This window comes from Choloepus didactylus, chromosome 5 (assembly GCF_015220235.1).
Source record: "Choloepus didactylus isolate mChoDid1 chromosome 5, mChoDid1.pri, whole genome shotgun sequence".
Classification (NCBI taxonomy): Eukaryota; Metazoa; Chordata; class Mammalia; order Pilosa; family Megalonychidae; genus Choloepus; species Choloepus didactylus.
This window is the reverse complement of record NC_051311.1, coordinates 148,831,576-148,850,876: the sequence shown is the minus strand read 5'-3', so window position 1 is coordinate 148,850,876 and position 19,301 is coordinate 148,831,576. Positions and strand designations below refer to the sequence as shown.

At 38.6% G+C, this 19,301-nt stretch overlaps 1 protein-coding gene across 5 annotated transcripts in view; it reads left to right on the top strand.

The window, feature by feature from the left end:
- VPS41 (VPS41 subunit of HOPS complex) overlaps window positions 1-19,301 on the top strand; it is a 194,022-nt gene that overhangs the window by 106,429 nt on the left and 68,292 nt on the right. For all 5 annotated transcript variants that reach the window (XM_037837118.1, XM_037837116.1, XM_037837117.1 and 2 more), the window contains one exon: window positions 3,263-3,329. In XM_037837118.1, the coding sequence (XP_037693046.1) occupies window positions 3,263-3,329 (67 nt within the window). The remainder of the gene's footprint in view (window positions 1-3,262; window positions 3,330-19,301) is intronic.

Sequence of the window (19,301 nt, the reverse complement as noted above, 5' to 3'; positions counted from 1 at the left end):
TGCCCGGCAGAGGGAAAAGCAAGGGCAGAAACCTTGAGGCAGGAGTGAGCTTGGTGTGTTTTTGCGGAAGAGCAAGGAAATCATTATTGCCAGAGTGGGTGTGGAGGAGAACTGTAGAAGAGAGATGTTTGTGGGTGGGTCCCGGTATGGAGGTGATGGAGAGATTATTTAGGGCCTCGTGGGCCTTTGTATAGTCTTTGGCTTTAATTTTAGTGAGATAGAAGCCAGCAAAGGGTTTTGAGTAGTAGAGTTACTTAAATGACCTCACTTGGATTTTGAAAAGATTGCTCTTGTTGCTGTGTGGAGATAACCAGTAAAGGGGCAATAAAGTGGGGAGACAGTTAGGAGGCTATGTAATCTCAGTAAAAAATAATAGTATCTTCTATCAGCATGGTGGGGGAACTGTGAGAAATGACTGAATTCTGGAAATATTTTGAAGGTAGGTCTTATAGTATTTTTTGATTCTTAGATGTGAGGCATAAATAAAAAAGAGAAAAGTTAATGGTAATACGGGTTTTTTTTACCTGAAGACCTGGAAGATGAAGATCCCTTTGACTAACAAGGGGGAAGAGTGCTATAAGAGCATGTTCAGGAGTTGTTTCTGGATATGTCCAGTTGTGATGCCTATTAGATACCTAAGTGGAGACATGGTGGAGAAAATTGATGAAGCTGATTGGCGCTCATGGGTGAGAACCCACCTATTGATTTAAATGGCTCTTGCAGTCATTGATCCGCTCTTATGAAGGACTTGAGCTTAGAGTTGCATTTAATGTGTTCATCCACTTCACTTATTGCTAGCCATTTATGAGACAGGTACTGGGAAAAGAGCTAAAGCTACACAGCTGAGGCGGAACAAAGCAGAGCTTCAGCCTGGGCTGCCATTGGTGCCGTGTTTTCTTGGTCTTCAGAGAGATTGTGATGTGGCACTTGAGAAATTGTCAAGCCTTGGTGTGGTTTCCAATTGTAGCTGTGTGATCTTGGGCAACTCATGTAACTCAGAGCCTTGGTGTCCTTAGCTGTAGATGAGGGATCATAAAATCACCTTTCAGGGTTCTTTGGGGATTGGAAGAAGTTCAGTCAGTCTTCACGTTCTGTCAGTAACTCTCAGATCTCTCCATTCCTCTCCATCATCCTGTCAAGTCTCCCTGGCTCTGGTTTTGCCCCCTTTGTTCTGTCTTCCACAGTGCAGCTAGAGTAATCTTTCTAAAGGAGTGCAGATCAGATGAAGTCAGTCCCATTTAAACCCCTCAGTGGACTCTCACTGTCCGTAGGATGATGTCCTGATCTTTAGCATGACTTCCAAAGTTCTGCATGATCCAACCTGTAGGTTCCTCTCCAGCCTCAGCTCTGTCCCATATCCCCTACCCATCTACCCAGTTCTCTGTTTCTGTCTGATTGACCTTCTAGTTGAAGGTCCCATGTTATCACATATCCCTTTTGCACCTGTAACCTCTCTCCTGCTTCACTTCTTCCAGGAAGCCTTCCCCTACCAGAAGATGCCTGTGCTCTATACTTCTGTACTTCCCCATCTCACTTTGGTAAAGTGCCTTATTTAAATTGTGTAACTCCCCCACTAGACCATAATCTTCCTAAGAGTAGAACTACATCTGTCTTACGAAGCACTTAACTCAGGACTAAACTCAGGACTAATTCCCAGTAGTTGTTCAAAAAGTATTAGCTAATATTGCTGTTACATTTGTTTTGTATTATACTTCAAACCATTTGAAATGCCATTCCTTACATGCTTTTATTAGTACATTAAAACAGATGTCCATTTGGTATTTGTGGAGTATGCCTGCTAGATAATTTAATGTTTTCCTTATTAAGTGTGAAAAGAAGAGTGAATTAATAACTTGTAAAATAAAAAATCTGTAGAAAGGAAAAGGAAATTAGAGGAAAGTGGGATGTAGAGAAACGATATGGAATTGAGAGGGGATGACAAAAAGCAATCAAGGGAGAAGATAGCTGTCACTTCTGAGTGATGCTCAGGCCTCCACAGCTGGGTTAGGGAAAATGAATATTCTTAGGTATTCACTGTGTTGCTGTAGTCTGGTGGGAAAGCAGTTTGGATGTGTACATTAAACAAAAAGCAAAAAAAAAAAAAAGCCTTGTATAATAGACCTACTTATTCTGCTATACATTCTACTTCTAGGAATTTGTCCTAAAGAAACAGAAGTTTCTTTTTGTGCTGGAACTGTGGGTAATTTTTGTTTTTTCCCATTGGGGTTTTTTTTTTTTTTTTTTTTTTTTTTTTTTAATTTTCTATCATGTAGCTATAAGTAATGTGGAAATTATAAAAGAACACAATAATTACTATCTAAAAGAAAAAACAACCTGATTACTGACAAAAGTTGTGTTGGATCAGTGCTTCACTTTAAGTTCTGTCTTATCTGGATAGGTGAACTTATGTAAACTTTTTGTTCCTTATTGCATAAATAGATTACATTCTCTCTAGATAATACAGAAAAGAAAATAGAAAATATCCATAGCTTAATCAGCTCCAAATAACCATTGTTAGTACATATATGTGTTAGGTATGTGTGTGTGTATGCATGAATGATAGATAAATGTGTTTATATTTCTACCCAAACTTTTCTCTGTGCATATAATTTAAAAGAGAGTTTGGTAAACTTTCTCTGTAAAGGTCCTGATAGTAAATATTTTAGATTTTTGTGGGTCAAATGTCTGTCATCTCTGCTGCATATTTTTATTTCTTTTCCTTCCAGAGCCAGGCTATAGTTTTGCCAACACTGATTTAAAATATGTAATACATTGATTTTCATATACTTGCAATATGAAGACTATGTGCAGTTTGGCCAAGTATTATTTAGCAACAGTGAAATAAACCACAAATATGTGGTAAATACAAGATGTAATGTGAACATTGCCCAGATTAGCCATCGGGCATTTTTGGTTATGTACCTCTGCCAGAGCTTTATTTGAATGATAATAGAAGTAGTCTTTAAAATCTTAAAAGTTGCAGAGAATGGGTCATTGGAAACATACTAAAATTATACTACAGTTTCCTTCTTTCTTTGCCCTTGAATAAGACTGTATTGAAATATAATGTTGGAGTATATAAATAATGATTGTAATAAGTCATTCAAATTAATTTCCATTGTTGAAATCATAGGGTAGATTATGCACAGTCCCTCTTTAGTGCCACATGGATAATTTAATGAAAAGTGTCATATAATTGAATAAGATGCTATGAAGAATTTTCCACCAAATGATCAAAATTGTCTGTGAATTTATTTTCCAGATATGCTCAGTGAAGGAAAGGCATGCCAGCGAAATGAGAGATTTGCCAAGTCGATATGTTGAAATAGGTATGGTGCCACTGTGAGTGTAAAACTTCAAAAAAAAGTGTCCATTTTATTATGTGGAAACCTAAGACCATTTTCTTCTTCAGTACTCATTGCTTGGTACCTTTATGAGCTTTTGTTTCAGTCTTGTGTGATGATTTTGTAGTTGGCTTTGAAGTCAAATAGTCATGAGTTTGGGTTCTGGCTGTTATTGACCACCTGGATTTTGCACAAATTACCACATTCTTCAGTATTTTCATCTGTAAAGTGTGAAAAAGAATACCTTTCTCACAGGTTGTTTCTGAAAATTATAGTAGTTAATTCATGCAAAGCACATAGCACCACTCTGTCAACTTGTACCTTCTAAATATTAATTTTCATTCTCCCTGATCTGGCCCAGGCAGCCATAGTCTTTGTAATCTGGACCACTGCAGCAGCCTCCTAACTTGTTTATCTCCTTCCACTTTGAATTACTCTAGTCCATTCTCCCCACTGTAGCCAAAATACAAACCAGATCACATCAAAGCCCTTTAGTCCCTTCCCGTTGCTCTCAAGATAAAGACAAAACTTCTTAACATGCACCACAGGGAGCTGCCTCTCTGGCTTTGGTCATACCAAGCTGCTCTGTGGTCTCTGTGCTGCAGCTGTATTGGTCTTCTTGCCCTAGCCATGTTCCTTTTTCCCCTGGGGAACTGTTCATGTTCTTCCTCTGTCTGAGGTGCTCTTCCTGCCCTGTCATCTTCATTGACTCTTGATCATCTTTAACCTACCTCCTCTCAATGTTGCTCTCCTGGGAATGCCCGCTGGGCCTCCATGACCAGCTCAAGTCCTCCTACCGTAGGCACATGTCTCACTCTTTGTTTCCCCTTTCTAGCATTTCTCCCAGTTAAGGTTATTGTGTGATTATTCAGTACATCTCTGTGTCTTCCACCAGACTAAGAGCTGCTTGAGAGCATACACTGTGTCTGTTTTGCTCATTATTTGTATCTCAGGGACCTGGCACAATACCCAACCCATAGTAGGTGCTATACAGTATTACACTGATTGAGTCAGTTACCCTGGGAAACAGCTCTTCAGGACAAAGTATACCAAAGATGGTGTGCCGTAACTCTTACAATTTAGTTTTACACTTCAGTTTACAAATTTTATTCCAAGAAAAGGAATAAGAATTGACTGACTTCTGTGGTAATACCTAACAGATTTAGTAAAAGCTATTTTTGTGTATTATTTAGAACTGAAATATTTGCTACAGGAGACAGAGTTGTATAGGAAAAAAAGATGATTTGCCATATTGTAAGTCAGCTGAAAAAGATTATCTACAAATTTGGATGGTGGGTAGGGGAATAAAAATTTGATGGGTCATTGTAACAAGGTGAAGCTGAAATAAATCATTTGTACATGATTATATTTCTAGAAACAGAAAAGGACAGGTATGTTACTCACATGGCTAATGTGGATATAGCATTTACATCTGGGATATTTTGAACTTAAAGCCCATGATAGGGTTCTAATTTTTTTTGATATGGCATGATAACTACCTAGTTTAGATTGCTCAGAATATAGACAAAATAAGTCTATGCAGGATGTAATGGTATAGACAAAGGCTAAGGTGCAACATAACAGAAGACTAAAAACTTGAAGATAAAGGAAAAGGATTTTGGTGTCTTTCTCTCTTCTGCCTCTCCTCTGCCTACCAGGATAAAAAAAAAAAAACTCAACACAACCCTCGAGCGTCTGAATGCTTACTATGTTAAGAGATAAGCATTTGAATATTTTAAATACAGGTGAGGAAAACAAAACGCAAAAACTTTGGAAATTTTTAAGGATGTAAAAATTGCCAGGAAGGCGTATGTAGCAGCTGTCATCTTATCTCCTTAGTCGATATTTAGTGCTCACACGCTAGGACTGGGGCACTGTGCTGTGTTAATTCATTTTGTTTTCACAGTAACCCTTTGAAATGGAGGTAGTATACTTCTCATTTTGAAGATGATGAATTTGAGAGTCAGGAAGGTAAATAACTTTTCCAAGATTATAGTACTTGGAGTTAAACTGGATAGAATCTAAGTCTGCAGAAGCCCATGAAAGTTCCCAAGGAGGCAAGGCCATTTGCTCAATTACCGCATGATCGTGATATCTTGATAAGGTTAATTAACCTTGCTGAGCCAAACTTTTCTCACCTGTAAAATGGAGATGCTAATACATTCCTTTTAGGGTGGTTCTAAGAATTAGAGATAACGTCTGTAAGGTCGCTAACATAGTGCTCGACACACAGTAGATGCTCACTAAATGGAGGTGGTGGTTAACACTGTGCAAAGTTTCCATTCCAGCTCTGTCACTACTAATAGCTGCCCCAGTGATGGCCCCAGAGGCCCAGGATCACATTATTTAAAGTGTAGTCTATCTGTACTGCAGTTACATGAAATAGACTGTGAGGGGTATTTACAGCATTATGTTACTGACATTTGACTGCTGTGGTTGCTGGTTAAGTACCATCTTTCCCCCTCTTGAGAACAACCTGTAAGAATATAAAACATTTTCACAGCAGGAGGCAAAGTAGTTTAGAAAAGGGTCCTTGACTAGGATAAAGGAAGAAAGAAATATTAGGAGGTCTGGATTACAACTTGCTTCAGCCCTGAAAAGTGCGAGCCACTTTCGTTTAGTAAAGGAGGTAAAAATGGCACTGAAAATAAATATCTGTGGCTGTACGTTTCTTACAAGTCCCATGTTTACAACTCTTCTTTTTAAGTTGTAATGTCATAAACAACACAAAAGCTATTCCAGCCAATAAGATAGTAATCTATTCTTATAAATTACAAATAATACTGATAATGAAGATTAAGAATACCAGCTAGTCACCAACCAATGAAGAGATTCTCTTTTGAAGGTCATTTCTCCTTCCAAATTACATTGTTAAAAGAAATTTCGGTTCATGGCTGCCATACTTATTTTACAGAGTCTCACAAGACTCCTTAACTCTCTGGTACTTTCCACCAAGGTCCTCTGTGTTCGTCCTGGAATGGTAGTTGGAGAGCTGCCACTCTATTGTTGGGAAGTGAAGCCAATTCGTATGTCATTTTCTGGGGGTCTGCTGCCATGAGCAGATGACGTCCATGCAAGAAGTTAATGATAGTCTTGATTTCATATGGAAATTTTTTCAAAAATGATCAATAGGAAAAGATAAGGAAATATATTTAAAGCCACAGAGAAGCCAGGAAGAAAGAGAGGGTATTAAAGAAAGGAAGTCTTTTTCCGTTTTAATGTGTGGTCTCAGTAACTTAAGTCGATCATAAACTATGGCTCTCAGAATATAGTGAGCACATCATTCTCTTTTTTCAGTCTCTTGGTTAATTGGGGGAACAAGAACCTGGAAATTGAAAGATCTATTTGCTTGGTGGAGGAGAACTGTGTGATAACACTTCTTTCTTAGGTCTAAGTATCTCTTCATCCACCTGTTATCATTTTGATTCAGACATACAGGTGACAACCTTGTTCTCTCTGCACACAAGTGACATGGTTTCATCTCTTACTCTGAATCTCAGTAGGGATTGTGACAGCTTTGGTATCATCCAAGATGTTTATACTTGAGAATCTAACTATGAATGGTTATCTCTTCTGTTATAGATCACTTTGACTCTCTGTAATCTATTAGTTTTTCTTTTCTGTGTTTTTTTTCTCTAACATTTTTTATAACAAGTTTAAAACATACAAAAAGTAAAGAAATTTACAGTGAGCACCCATATTCTCACCGCCTAGATTCAGCAGTTAAGATTTTACTATACTTTATTAATCTGTCCATTCATCCTCAAAGTAAGAACTCTTTCCCACTCAGTGCTAGAGACTCAGATGTTGTTGTTGGAAGTAGACTTAAAAACCCTACTCAGTACTAAACAGCAGTAAGAAATCCCAAGCTCTTGTAGTAACAAATATATTTTGTTCTTTGCATAATAGCAAGCTCCAAGCATATGCTAAATATATTACAAAGAGAATTTTGTTTAATCTTTCAATGAGTAGCAATTGTTATCCCCATTTTATAGGTGAAGAAGCTGAGGTTCAGAGGAGTCAAGTAACCTGCCCAAGGTTATAACACTCATAAGTGAAGGAGTCAACATTTGAACTCAGATATGCCAGGTTTCAAAGGTGGAGCTCATAACCATTGTGCCATATAGACTCCCCATGCATTCTGGCCACTTAAACCCTGGCCTAGCCTAGCTTACAGCCCCAGAAATCGAGAAGGACAGAAAGAGGCTTGCTCCAAGTCATTCAGATCAAAGCTGCAGAGTAGAAATTAACTCAAGAACCCACAGACCCCTTTTAATAGACCAGTGATGGTGCCTGCTTGCCAGTTCTTCAATCCTTGGAAATTCAGTAGGTTTGTTTATTGATTTTGATTCAGAGAAATATCTCATCTGAAGGGGCAGAAATTGTATTTCCACTTGTTTTATTCTGGGATTGACAGTTCTACATTGTTTCCCCTCCAGATTTTTAGGGAATCTCAAAAACAGTTGCCTTGGATGGCTGTCCATATTGTTTCTAAGGAAAGGGAACTAAACCAGTTATTGATAGAATTCTTTCAACCCTTTTAAAAAGAAGAAAAACCCTCGGTTGCAATTTTTTAGTGTCTGACTTAAGTTTAGTTGATGCATCAAGGTAGTTTTATGTTTATGACTTACATTATAACTGTTTGGTTATACTGTATATATACTTTTTGACATATACACACACACACACATACACAGAGTTTGGTATCATCCAAGATGTTTATACTTGAGATCTAACTGTATGGTTTTCTCTTCTGTTATAGATCACTTTGACTTTCTATAATCTATTTTTCTTTTGTGCATTGAGGGTTTTTTTTTTTGTTTTTCCTAACATTTTTATATTTTATAAAATATATATATATAACCTTCTGACATAGGCAGTCCCTGACCATTTCCCTTTCTTAACAGTTTCTAAGCCATGTGCTTTGAGAGTGCTGAAGTTTAGTATACAAGATAATCATGTCAGCTTAGCTCTGTCACTTAACACAGCAGTGTGCTGAATATTGATTAGAAAATATGAAATTAAATTGAAAACTAATCTTGTTTTAAATGGTTTCTGATCTCTTTGTACCACTGACTCCTGCCTGATTAGAAGTTTTAGTTTTGCCCATTAGCCATTCTCTTCAGTTTCACTCCTGTAGAGTAGATCCTCTCTGTAACTCACAGATTTAAAGCATTGTAAAGTTACTTACTTTAGTGTGTTTGTATCATAGCACAACCCTGGAGTTGTTGAAAATGTTGTAATTTCCAAATGTATTTTCATAGATCAGTAGTCATGCTGACAAATTGTCCAAACTTATTGAAAACAATGTATTATATCCAGTTGATTGTGAAAAACTAATATCTGGTAACCTAATGGGTCAGACTGTTTTTGGAAAGAAGCCACTATCATAAAGGGATGCCTGTGGTTTTTTATAAGCCAGTATAAGACAATGAAGAATAATTGTTCTTATTTATAAACTGTTTGACAAATTTTTTGTTACTATAAGAATCATAGAAGGTAGGATCTATGGGATATCACTTTATTTAGCTCCAATAAAGATCCCAAATCCTCGTAGGTACCATTTAGCTAATGGGACATTTGGGACCAAGAAAGGGAAGGCAAGGGCCAGAAAAAATGCAAAATGCAAAATAAAGGAGCACAAGGTCTGTGTAGTATAGCAGTTTTGTCCTTGTAATAGCAGGACAGGTCCAAGACCAGGGCTGGGCAGTCTGGCTACATAGAGCAGAACTACTGGAGTTGTCTAACCATTAACTTACAGTCAGGCATTTAGTTCGAGCATCTCTGTGTTCTGCTTTACATTTTCTAGCATGAGTTATGCTTATATCTGGGAAAAGTCAGACTTCAAATTCCTGTTTCTGCTATCTTCTGCTTATGTAACTTTAGTCAAGTTACTTAACCCTTCCGAGCTTCATTGCCATTATCTCTAAAATAAGGGTAGGGTTACTGTGGTGAAAAGAGATAATTTATGTAAAGTGTATAGCATACTGCCTCTCAGCATAATAATGTTCCTTAAGTGGGAGCTATTATAAATAATATTATTACCTTTAGTTTCTTGTTAAGAGAGAAAAAGTGTTTCTTTTAGCAATTGGACGACCAAGCTTTTGTGTTTCATAAAGTTAATTGAAAGAGAATTAGGGGAAAGATATGAATAAGGATTTACTGCATTACTCTGAAAAGGTTAATTTCATAAGGGTACTTTCTCAGCTGTGTCTTCAAAACTATATGATAAAGGCACAATAAATAATTGGGAATATTGAGTTAAATATCATTCCTTACTGGTCTGAATAAAATGGTGTTAAGTAAGATAATCTAATGGCAAATTAATTGGGGGGGTGGTCTTTGTATTCAGTCTTAAATAATATCTTGATTTTATCCTTCACAATATAATCTAACATTAATTTTTTTCACCTTTTTTTTTTTTTTTTAATGAAATGAAGAGATTTTCTCTCATGTTATAGAAACCATTCCTGCCCTTAAGGGGCTTACAGCCATGATTATTTTCACTGTTTCGCCCCTTGCTAACCCTCCAAAAATTAAATTTTCTGCTTTATTCTGTTCCTTGCTTTATAGTCAGGGATAGACTATTAGTCATCTTGAGGCTTCTAGAGAGAGGAGCATCTTATGTATAGTTAGTGTACAGTAACCCTATTGAATTAAACTGTTGATATCCCTCAGAAATTTAGGAACCAAGGTACAAGAGAGCTCTTACTAATTTTTATTTCAGTCATATGTCAGTTAGGCTCAGACTGAGAGTGTGAAATTGATGACCCAACAGTGTTTATGTATTTGTGATTAACCCTGACCCCCTCATTGCCACGGCCAATATAAAGTTGGTGTAGAATGCTAATACATAGCATGTTCTGCTTAGAGGATTCAGGGAAGATGGTGGCAGTGGCAGCATAAGTTTTCACTCTACCAAAACCCATCACATAAAACCAAAGCAACTAGATCACAAAACCAAAAACCCATGGCAGGCCCCGTCTCAATCAAGATAGTGGAGTATGAGACCTTCCAGGCCCCATCTCTCCACAGAAGCTTTGAACAACCCCCAAGAACTGGCAGAAATATCGTTCTCAAAGCTCCAGAAAACAGTAAAAGGACTGCAGTAACAGGGTAAGTGCCAAATCAAGAAAAAAGCCACTTAAAAGCAGTAGGATCTCATGGTGCCCTGGCTAGCCTCTCCCCCACCCCTCACTGGCTCAGCTTGGCATGGCGCTGGCCCATACTCCCATTGTAGATTCCTGGTCCCAGTACCGGAGTAAGCAGAATAACCCTCATGCATATACTGAGAATTTGTATGTCTGGCCCATTTTGTCTGGTGGTGATCTGAGGGACTCAGTGTCTCAGAACTTGCCCTGTGTGTAGAAGGCAGCTCACTGAGCTCTCCTGCAGAAAGCAGTCAAGTTGTGACTACCTGGGGCAAGAAATTGCTGGCTTCGGGACACACAGTGTAGTGCCTGGGATCCTAATGAAACTGAAAGAGGGAACATTTCTATCCATATAAATGGAGGAATTCCAAGTGCCACATGCATATTTCAAAAACAAGATGTGCTTAAAAAAGGATTAGGGAGCCACTACAGTCTGGTTTGGCCTGGAGCTATTCTCTAAATTCATACTCATTGCTTGGATAAGTCCTGAAAGAGAGCACTCACTCAGATCAATAGGCAAAGACTGGGAAAGGTGTTTTCTTTTCCTCCTCCTCCTTTTCTTGTTAGTTCCTGGCATTTAAGGAAAGCTCTGTCATAACACTAGATACAAGCTTAAGGAACAGATGCTTCAGAGCCTAATTTCAGCGATAACATGAAAATATCAAGATGTCCAGGTTTCAACAAAAGATTATAAAACATACAAAGAAACAGGAAATGATGGCCCAGGCATAGGAGAAGATTAAAGCATTAGAAACCATCAAAGAGGAGGACCAAACCTGGGACATCCCAGAAAAAGGCTTTAAAAAGTGGTCCTAAATATGCTCAAAGAGATAAAGGAAAACATGGACAAAAATGGGAGGAAATCAGGAAAACAACAGGTGAACACAAAGAGCATATCAATGGAGAGATGGAAATTATGAAAAGGAACCAAATAGTGCTGAAGACCATTGCAACAAATTTATAATTCCCTAGAGGGGTTCAACAGTAGATTGGAGCTGGCAGAAGAAAGAATTAGTGAACTTGAAGATAAGACCATTGAAATCATCCAGTCTAAGGAGGAGAAAGAATGAAGAAAAGTGAATAGTGCCTGACTAACCTGTAGGACACCATCAAGCCTACCAATATATGCATTGTGGGAGTCCCAGAAGGAGAAGAAAAAGAGAAAGGGGCAGAGAAATATTCAAAGAAATAGTAACTGAAAACGTCACAAATTTAATGAAAGACGTACATATACACATCCAAGATCTACAGCCAACTCCAAACAGGGTAAACCCAGATAGACCCCTGCCAAGATAAAGAGAATTCTGAAAGTCACAAGAAAAAAACATCACGTGTAAGGGAGCCTCAATTAGATTAAACACTGATTTCTCATCAGAAATCATGGAGGCAAGATGGCAGTGGGATGACATATTTAAAGTGCTAAAAACAAAAAATTGGCAACCAAGAATTTAATATCTGGCAAAACTGTCTTTCAAAAATGAGAGATTAAGATATTCTCAGATAAACAAAAGTTGAGGGCATTCCTATCCACTAAATGACCCTACAAGTGATGCTAAAGGAAGTTCTGCAGGGGGAAAGGAAAGGACACTAGAGAATTGACTGAAGCCACATGAAGAAATAAAGATATCCAATAAAGATAATGACATGGGTAAATAAAAATACCAGTATTATTGTCTTACTATTTTTAGTTTGTAACTCCACTTTTTGCTTCCTACAGGATTTAAAGGGCAAAAAATGTAATAATAAATCAGTGGTTTTGGGCTCCTAATATATAAGCATGCAGTTTGTGACAAGAACTATGTAAAGATGGGGGAGACGGAAGGATATAGGAACATAGTTTGTATATGCTGCTAAATAACAAACAAGACTACTATTGATTTAGAATGTTAAAAGTCCCATAGTAACTACAAGGAAAATATTGGAGAATATGTGAATATGATTAATCCCATTGAATCATATGCATGGGAGTGTTTGAGATGGGAAAGTTTATGTTGTATGTATATTCCCACAATTTTAAAAAAAGGGGGGCAACTAAAAAGACAATGACAATTTAAAACAATATATGATCATGGATGTGATGTATTCAGCCTACACACTACAGTTTACAAAATGAATTGACAAATAGAAAGAAAGATGGATGGATGGACAGATAGAGGGATGGTTAGATAGAACGATACAGCAAATGTGGCAAAATGTTCAAATTGGTAGATCTGGGTGTCTGGGTAGGTAGGTTGGAGTTCTCTGTATGGTGTATGTATTTATTTTTGCACCAGTGCTGTAAGTTTGAAAGTTTTTCAAAATAAAATGTTAAACAAACCCATGGACAGCATCTACAACAAACCTAGGTCTCAAGATAGTCCTAAGAGCCCCAAGATAGAAGTGGATAGGAAAAAACATAGGTAGCCGCAAGACCTGCAAGGTGTCAGTGTCTATGCAGGAGAGAGCAGAGTAAAGCTAGGGGATGTCCCACAGACATGAGAACAGGAGCTCCACATGGGTTTTGCCATTAGGCTGGAATGTCTGGAGCAGTCTGCCCTCAGAACTCTCACAACTGAGCATCCAGGGCTTTCTCTCAGGACTGAACTCACACTGAGGAGAAACTGCTCAGAGTAGAATGAAAACTGCAGGAATCATTAGAGCAACATGATATATGCAACCTACTCTCAGATGATTAGAAAATGGATGGACAGACAGATTGATAGAATCAATAAGAAATGTGGCAAAATGCTAATAGTTGCTAAACTTGGGTATTTGGGTGCAGTGTATACTGGAATTCTGTGTATAACATTTGCATTATTTTTCCAACTTTCTTGTAAGCTAGGTGTGCTGGTTTGAATGTATTATGCCCCCAGAAAAAGCCATATTCTTAGATGCAGTTTTGTGAGGCAGACATATATTAGTGGGGATTAAGTTGGAACGTTTGGATTAGGTTGTTTGCCTGGAAATGCACCCCACCCAAATGTAGGTGATAACTCTGATGAGGTAATTTCCATGGAGGCATGGCCCCCACCCATTCAGGGTGGGCCTTGATCAGTGGAGCCATATAAATGAGCTGACAAACAGAAGGAACACAGTGCAGCTGTGACTGACAATTTGAAGAGGAGCTACAGCCAGGAGGGACACTTTGAAGAACGCACAGAAGTTGAGAGAGTAGCTGCAGATGAGAGACAGTTTGAAGACAGCCGTTGAAAGCAGACTTCTGCTCCAGAGAAGTTGAGAGGAAAAATGCCCCAAGAGCAACTGAGAGTGACATTTTTGAGGAGCTGCAGCCTAGAGAGGAACGTCCTGGAAGAAAGCCATTTTGAAACCAGAACCTTGGAGCAGACGCCAGCCACGTACCTTCCCAGCTAACAGAGGATTTCTGGATACCATAGGCCATCCTCCAGTGAAGGTACCCGATTGTTGATGACTTACCTTGGACACTTTATGACCTTAAGACTGTACCTGTGTAACCAAATAAACCCCCTTTATAAAAGCCAATCCATTTCTGGGTTTTGCATTCCAGCAGCATTAGCAAACTAGGAAAATTAAAAAGTTAAGGAAAAAAACAAAAACCTGAGTATAATTGAGGCAATAGCTATAAAGGAAAGAGAAGGTCCTGATAAAAGTGGGGTTGGGGTACAGAATGAGGAGATCTCAGAAAGCAGCCAGATTATTAAAAGTAAATGAAAACAACAGAAGAGGGAGTCTTTGTCTCCTTCTAAGAGTTAAGTAACAGTAATTTACCATAAACTGAGCATCAGAAAAATATCAAGGTTAAATCCCACATTGTTTTAAGAAAAAGAGAATAAAGAGCAGCATGACATCCCTGGCCATGAAAGTTTACCAGAAACACATGCCCACAAAACAGATCAAAATGCAATTTATTTTTGAATGTTCCTTACTATTTCAAGATGAACCAAAGACATTTTCAAAAATAATATAAGGTTTGAGAAAATAGTAAAACTCAAAATTTGAAAAAGTCAAATGTGGTGGCAGAACTCAGGAAATATTTACAAATGAAAGATAATTTCAGAAATGAAGATTAAACCATAAGAAACACAAGGGCAAGCAATCACAAAGATAATGTAAGAGAAACGGAAGAGGGGAAAAGAGGATAAAATTTTAAATCTAAAGCAATAAAGAAAAGCATAAAACGGATTTTAGATGAAGTAAATACTGAAGACAGGCTAAAATGATTCAATGTACAGGTAAGAATCTTGGAAGGAAAAAAGAACAATAAGGGATGGAAAAAAGTACCAAAAATAGTAATTTGAGAAAAATTACCCGAAATTACAAAAAACAAATTGAAAGTATAAGTTGAAAAACCTTCTCTGAAAATAGTGGTCTAAGATGAGCGACATCAAGGCATATTCAATTAAAATTACTGGACTTTAAAGACAAAGACAAAATCTTACGGGCATCTAGATCAGCCGGTAACCTCTAGCTACTTGTGTCTGTTAAACTCTAAAAATGTGGCTAGGATGAAGAGATGTGCATTGCAAGTTAGAAATGCATACCTAATTTTAAAGGCTTAGTGTGACAAACAACGGAAAGTATCTCTAATAATTTTTATTGATGATTTGATAATATTTGGATATGTTGCATTAAATTAAATTTATTGCTACAATTTCTCTTGTATCTTTTTACTGTTATTGATATGGTTTCTAGAGAATTTTACATATTGCCTATAACTTGTATTTGTGGCTTGTGTTGTAGTTCTCTTGGTGCTGATGAGGAACTCCAGCCTCCTTTCTGGATCAGAGCTGTGTAAATCTGGAAATTTCCTCCCAAGCCTCTTGGGATCTCGGCTCAGACTGTGAAAGGACAGCTAAGTCTCCTTTTCCCCTTAGGGGCACTTGTCACAAGTGGCAGATGGCTGGCAGACTTGGGGGCAGGTGTCTGAATGTTGTTTTCCCTTTCATCCCTGTGCTCAGGTTGGGCCCAGCTCCCATATTACCACTGGAAAGAAGGGAGGTCTCTAGACTTGGTGGGGGTTGGGGTACAGGTGTAAGGCCAGAGCTCCAAGGGTTGTTTAAACACACTGTCACTTCCGGCCCCCAACATCTGAGTTGCTTAAGTGCTGGAGGGGTGCTGAAGTTTTTTTTCTCCCTCTCAACCTGAAATGGTCAACAGACGACTCGGGAGTGGGATTGGCTACTGAGAGAAGTCCTGGGCCTCTGGTCCACCTTCCTAGGGCAGGCCTGGCTGACTGAAAAGGGCAAGTCGCCAGGGCAGAAGTCTGAGGCAATGCCCTGAGCACTACCAGGGGAAGTGTCTGAGGCCTACAGCATAGGCAAAAGAGAAAAGTGCAGTAGGAAGAGGGACGGGAGGAAGAGCTGCCTGTGGTGGGAACTTTTAGAGGGCCACTGAAAACAGCCACAGGGATGACAGCTGACACCTGCCACAGACCAGTAACCCCTGAGCTAGATAAGGAGAGATTGAGTACTCTTCAGTCTGCACTCCTGGGCTCCCAGTGTGCTGTGTATCTCCCAAACTGCAGAGTACAGGGAATGAGCTTGTGCTGGGGACACAAGACTTAATGGTTAATTAACAGGAAGAAGGGCCAGAGGCCTTCATCTAGTGGTCTTCCAAATGGAGTCTTCAGAGAACTCCTCCGTTTGTCTGAGAGATCTGGGAGACAATATGCTCAGCGTAGACTTTTGGAAGGAGAGTGGAAACGGGGGAAGTCGTGACTGAGTGCTATTCCTTAAGTGAGAAAGTGAGGAATCCCACTTAAGTTTTAAGATCTTTTTTTATTATTATTTTAATAGTTTTTTTAGTACAGAAGTTATAGGTTTAGAGAAAAATCATGCAGAAAATATATAATTCCTATATACGCTCTGTATTTTTAGCACTTTGCATTAGTATGGTATTTTTGTTACAGTTGAAACAATATTACTATAATTGTATTATTAACTATAGTCCCTTGTTTACATTAGGGCTCACTATGTTGTACAATTCTATGTATATTTTTGAAATTTTTATTCTAGTAACATATATACAACCCAAAATTTCCCTTTAACGGCATTCAATTATATAATTCATTGGTGTTAATTACACACACAACCATCCATCACCAAAACCTCTCCATTACTCCAAACAGAAATTCCCAACGAATTAAGTATTAACTCCCCATACCTATCCCCATCTCAGACCCTGGTAACCTATAGTCTCATTACTTACTCATTGATTTTGCTTATTATAATAAATAATTGTAATTGCTTGTTCATATCAGTGAAATCACAAAATATTTGTTCTTTTGTGTCTGGCTAATTTTACTCAGCACAGTGTCTTCTGAGTTCATCCATATTGTCATATATCACAACTTCATTCTTTTTAAAGATGAATATTCCATTGTATTTCCATTCATCTGTTGATGGACACTTGAGTTGCTTCCATCTTTTGGCACTCGTTAATAATGCCACTATGAACATTGGTGTGCAAATATCTGTTCAAGTTCCTGCTTTCAGTTCTTTTGGGTATATACCTAGAAGTGGTCATGATAATTCTATATTTAATTTCCTGAGGAACCACCAACTGTACCATTTTAATTCTCATTGCACAAGTGTCAATTGTCTTGTCTTCAAGATCACTGATTCTTCTGCAAACTCCCATTTGTTGAAACCCTCTAGGGAGTTTTTTCATTTCATTTATTGTGGTCTTAAAGTCCAGTAATTCTGTTTAGTACATTTTTAAAATTTCTGTGTCTACTGAGAGTCTCACATTGTACATTCGTTGTTTTCCACATATCTTTTCCTTCTTTCTCCCTGTTTCCTTTTATCTCCTTGAGCACACTGAGGAAATCTTTGTCTAGTATGTCTAAAATCTGATTCCCTTTGTTGATTACTTCTGGACTTTTATCTCATTTCTTTGGATGGACTATCATGTCCTGTTTCTTTGTTTATCTTGTAATATTATATTTCACACTGTACATTTTGATGTTTTAAGGTATTGTTCTGGTTTGCTAGTGCTGCCATGATACAAAATACCAGAAATGGATTAGCTTTTAGAAAGGGGTTTATTTGGTTACACAGTTACAGTCTTAAGGCTATGAAGTATCCAAGTAAGACATTGACAGTTGGGTACTTTCACTGGAGAATGGCCAATGGCATCTGGAAAACCTCTGTTAGCTGGGAAGGCATGTGGCTGGCATCTCCTTGCTCCCAGGTTGTGTTTCAAAATGGCGTTCTGTAAAATGTCAGTGTCAGCTTCTAACAGCCATCTTCAAAATGTGTCTCGCAGCTGCAGCTCCTCCAAAATGTCACTCTCAGTTGCTCTGCTCCTTCTGTTTGTCAGCTCATTTATGTGGCTCCAGTGATTTAGTTCAGACCCACCCTTAATGGATGGGTAACACCCCCATGGAAATTATCCAAAGTCGTCACCCAGTTAGGTGGGTCATATCTCCATGGAAGCATCCAATCAAAAGGTTCCAACCCAATCAACACTAATACATTGGCTCCCACAAGATTGCATCAAAGATAATGGCATTTTGGGGGACATAATACATCCAGACTGGCACAGTATTAACTCTGGGGTTTATTCCCAGTGCTGTCTGTTTCTTAACTGTGTATCCAGCTAGTGATATGATAGCATTTTCCTTGAGTACCAGTCGCTAGCAAAAACAAACCAAAGCAAAGGCACCTTTCACAGTCATTGCAAATCGGCTCTTCTTTGTCTGATGGTTCCCTTCTGTCTGATGGTTCCCTTCAGAGCTTAGCCCTCCCATCAAAATCAACCCAAGGTGAATGCAATGGGCAGGATCCCCAGTTTCTTGTCTTAGCCTGCAAGGAGCCTGTAGCTTGCTTCATTTCCTTGGCTTGTGCCTGCTGGTGACTTTAGGAATTCTCCCATTTACAGTTGACAGGAGTTCAGCTGCCCCCTCTAATCCCTTTGAAATAGACTTTCACCCTCTCCTGGATGCTTTATTGTATGACTTAATGCAGGTAGTCCTTTGCTGCAGCCACTTCTCCTTAATTGTTCTTACACTGCTTTAGTTGTCCACAAGCTGCTTCTCTGCTTTGAGGACAAATTGTGGGAGATTGAGCCTGAGACAGGTTTCCTGGTTCACTCTTTCAGGCTTCCACTAGGTAGATTGGCACTGACATGTAGACACCCCAGTATGCGCGTAGGGGTTCCTCTGCTTCCTCTAGAACAGATCCAGGGACCCCCAATGGGAGCACAAGCTGGCTCCACACCTTTACAGGGTGCAGGTGGTGAGGGGGCTAACAAGCATCCACAAACTTCAGCTTATCAGGATGCATTTTCTTAATTTGGCATTTACCCAGTTACTGCAACTTTTTAATTGTTTTCTGGAGTTTCAAGCTCTGTTGGTTTTTGCTAGTTGTTCAGAGATTCTCTGGGGGTGTAGCACCCTGGGAGCGTCTTACACCACCATCTCCATTGACTAGAAGTTCACTGTCCTACCATTTTTAAACCTGTGTTTTCCTGATTTGGCCCTTGCCCAGTTACCTGCAACCCTTTAACTCTTTTCCAGAGTTTTGTATTAGATGGCTCTGTCAGTTTGTTCTAGTTGTTCAAAGATTCTGTGGGGGACAGCACCTGGATCATTGTCATGGCCACCTTGGTTAACCAGAAGCCTGGTAGATCTTTTTGATCTGAAGTATGACTACTGCTTTTTTGGGCTCCCTCTGGAAATTGCATTTTCTCTCCTCTTATGTAAACAGCTTTTGCTTTTTATTGTATTAGTATATTTGAACCCCAAAAGAATTTGTTGTTATTTTCTTTGTGATTTATCCAGTTGAAAGTTGACTATCTCTGGTATTTGACCTGGTAAAACACTTGCATTCAAACTGCTTTTCCTTTG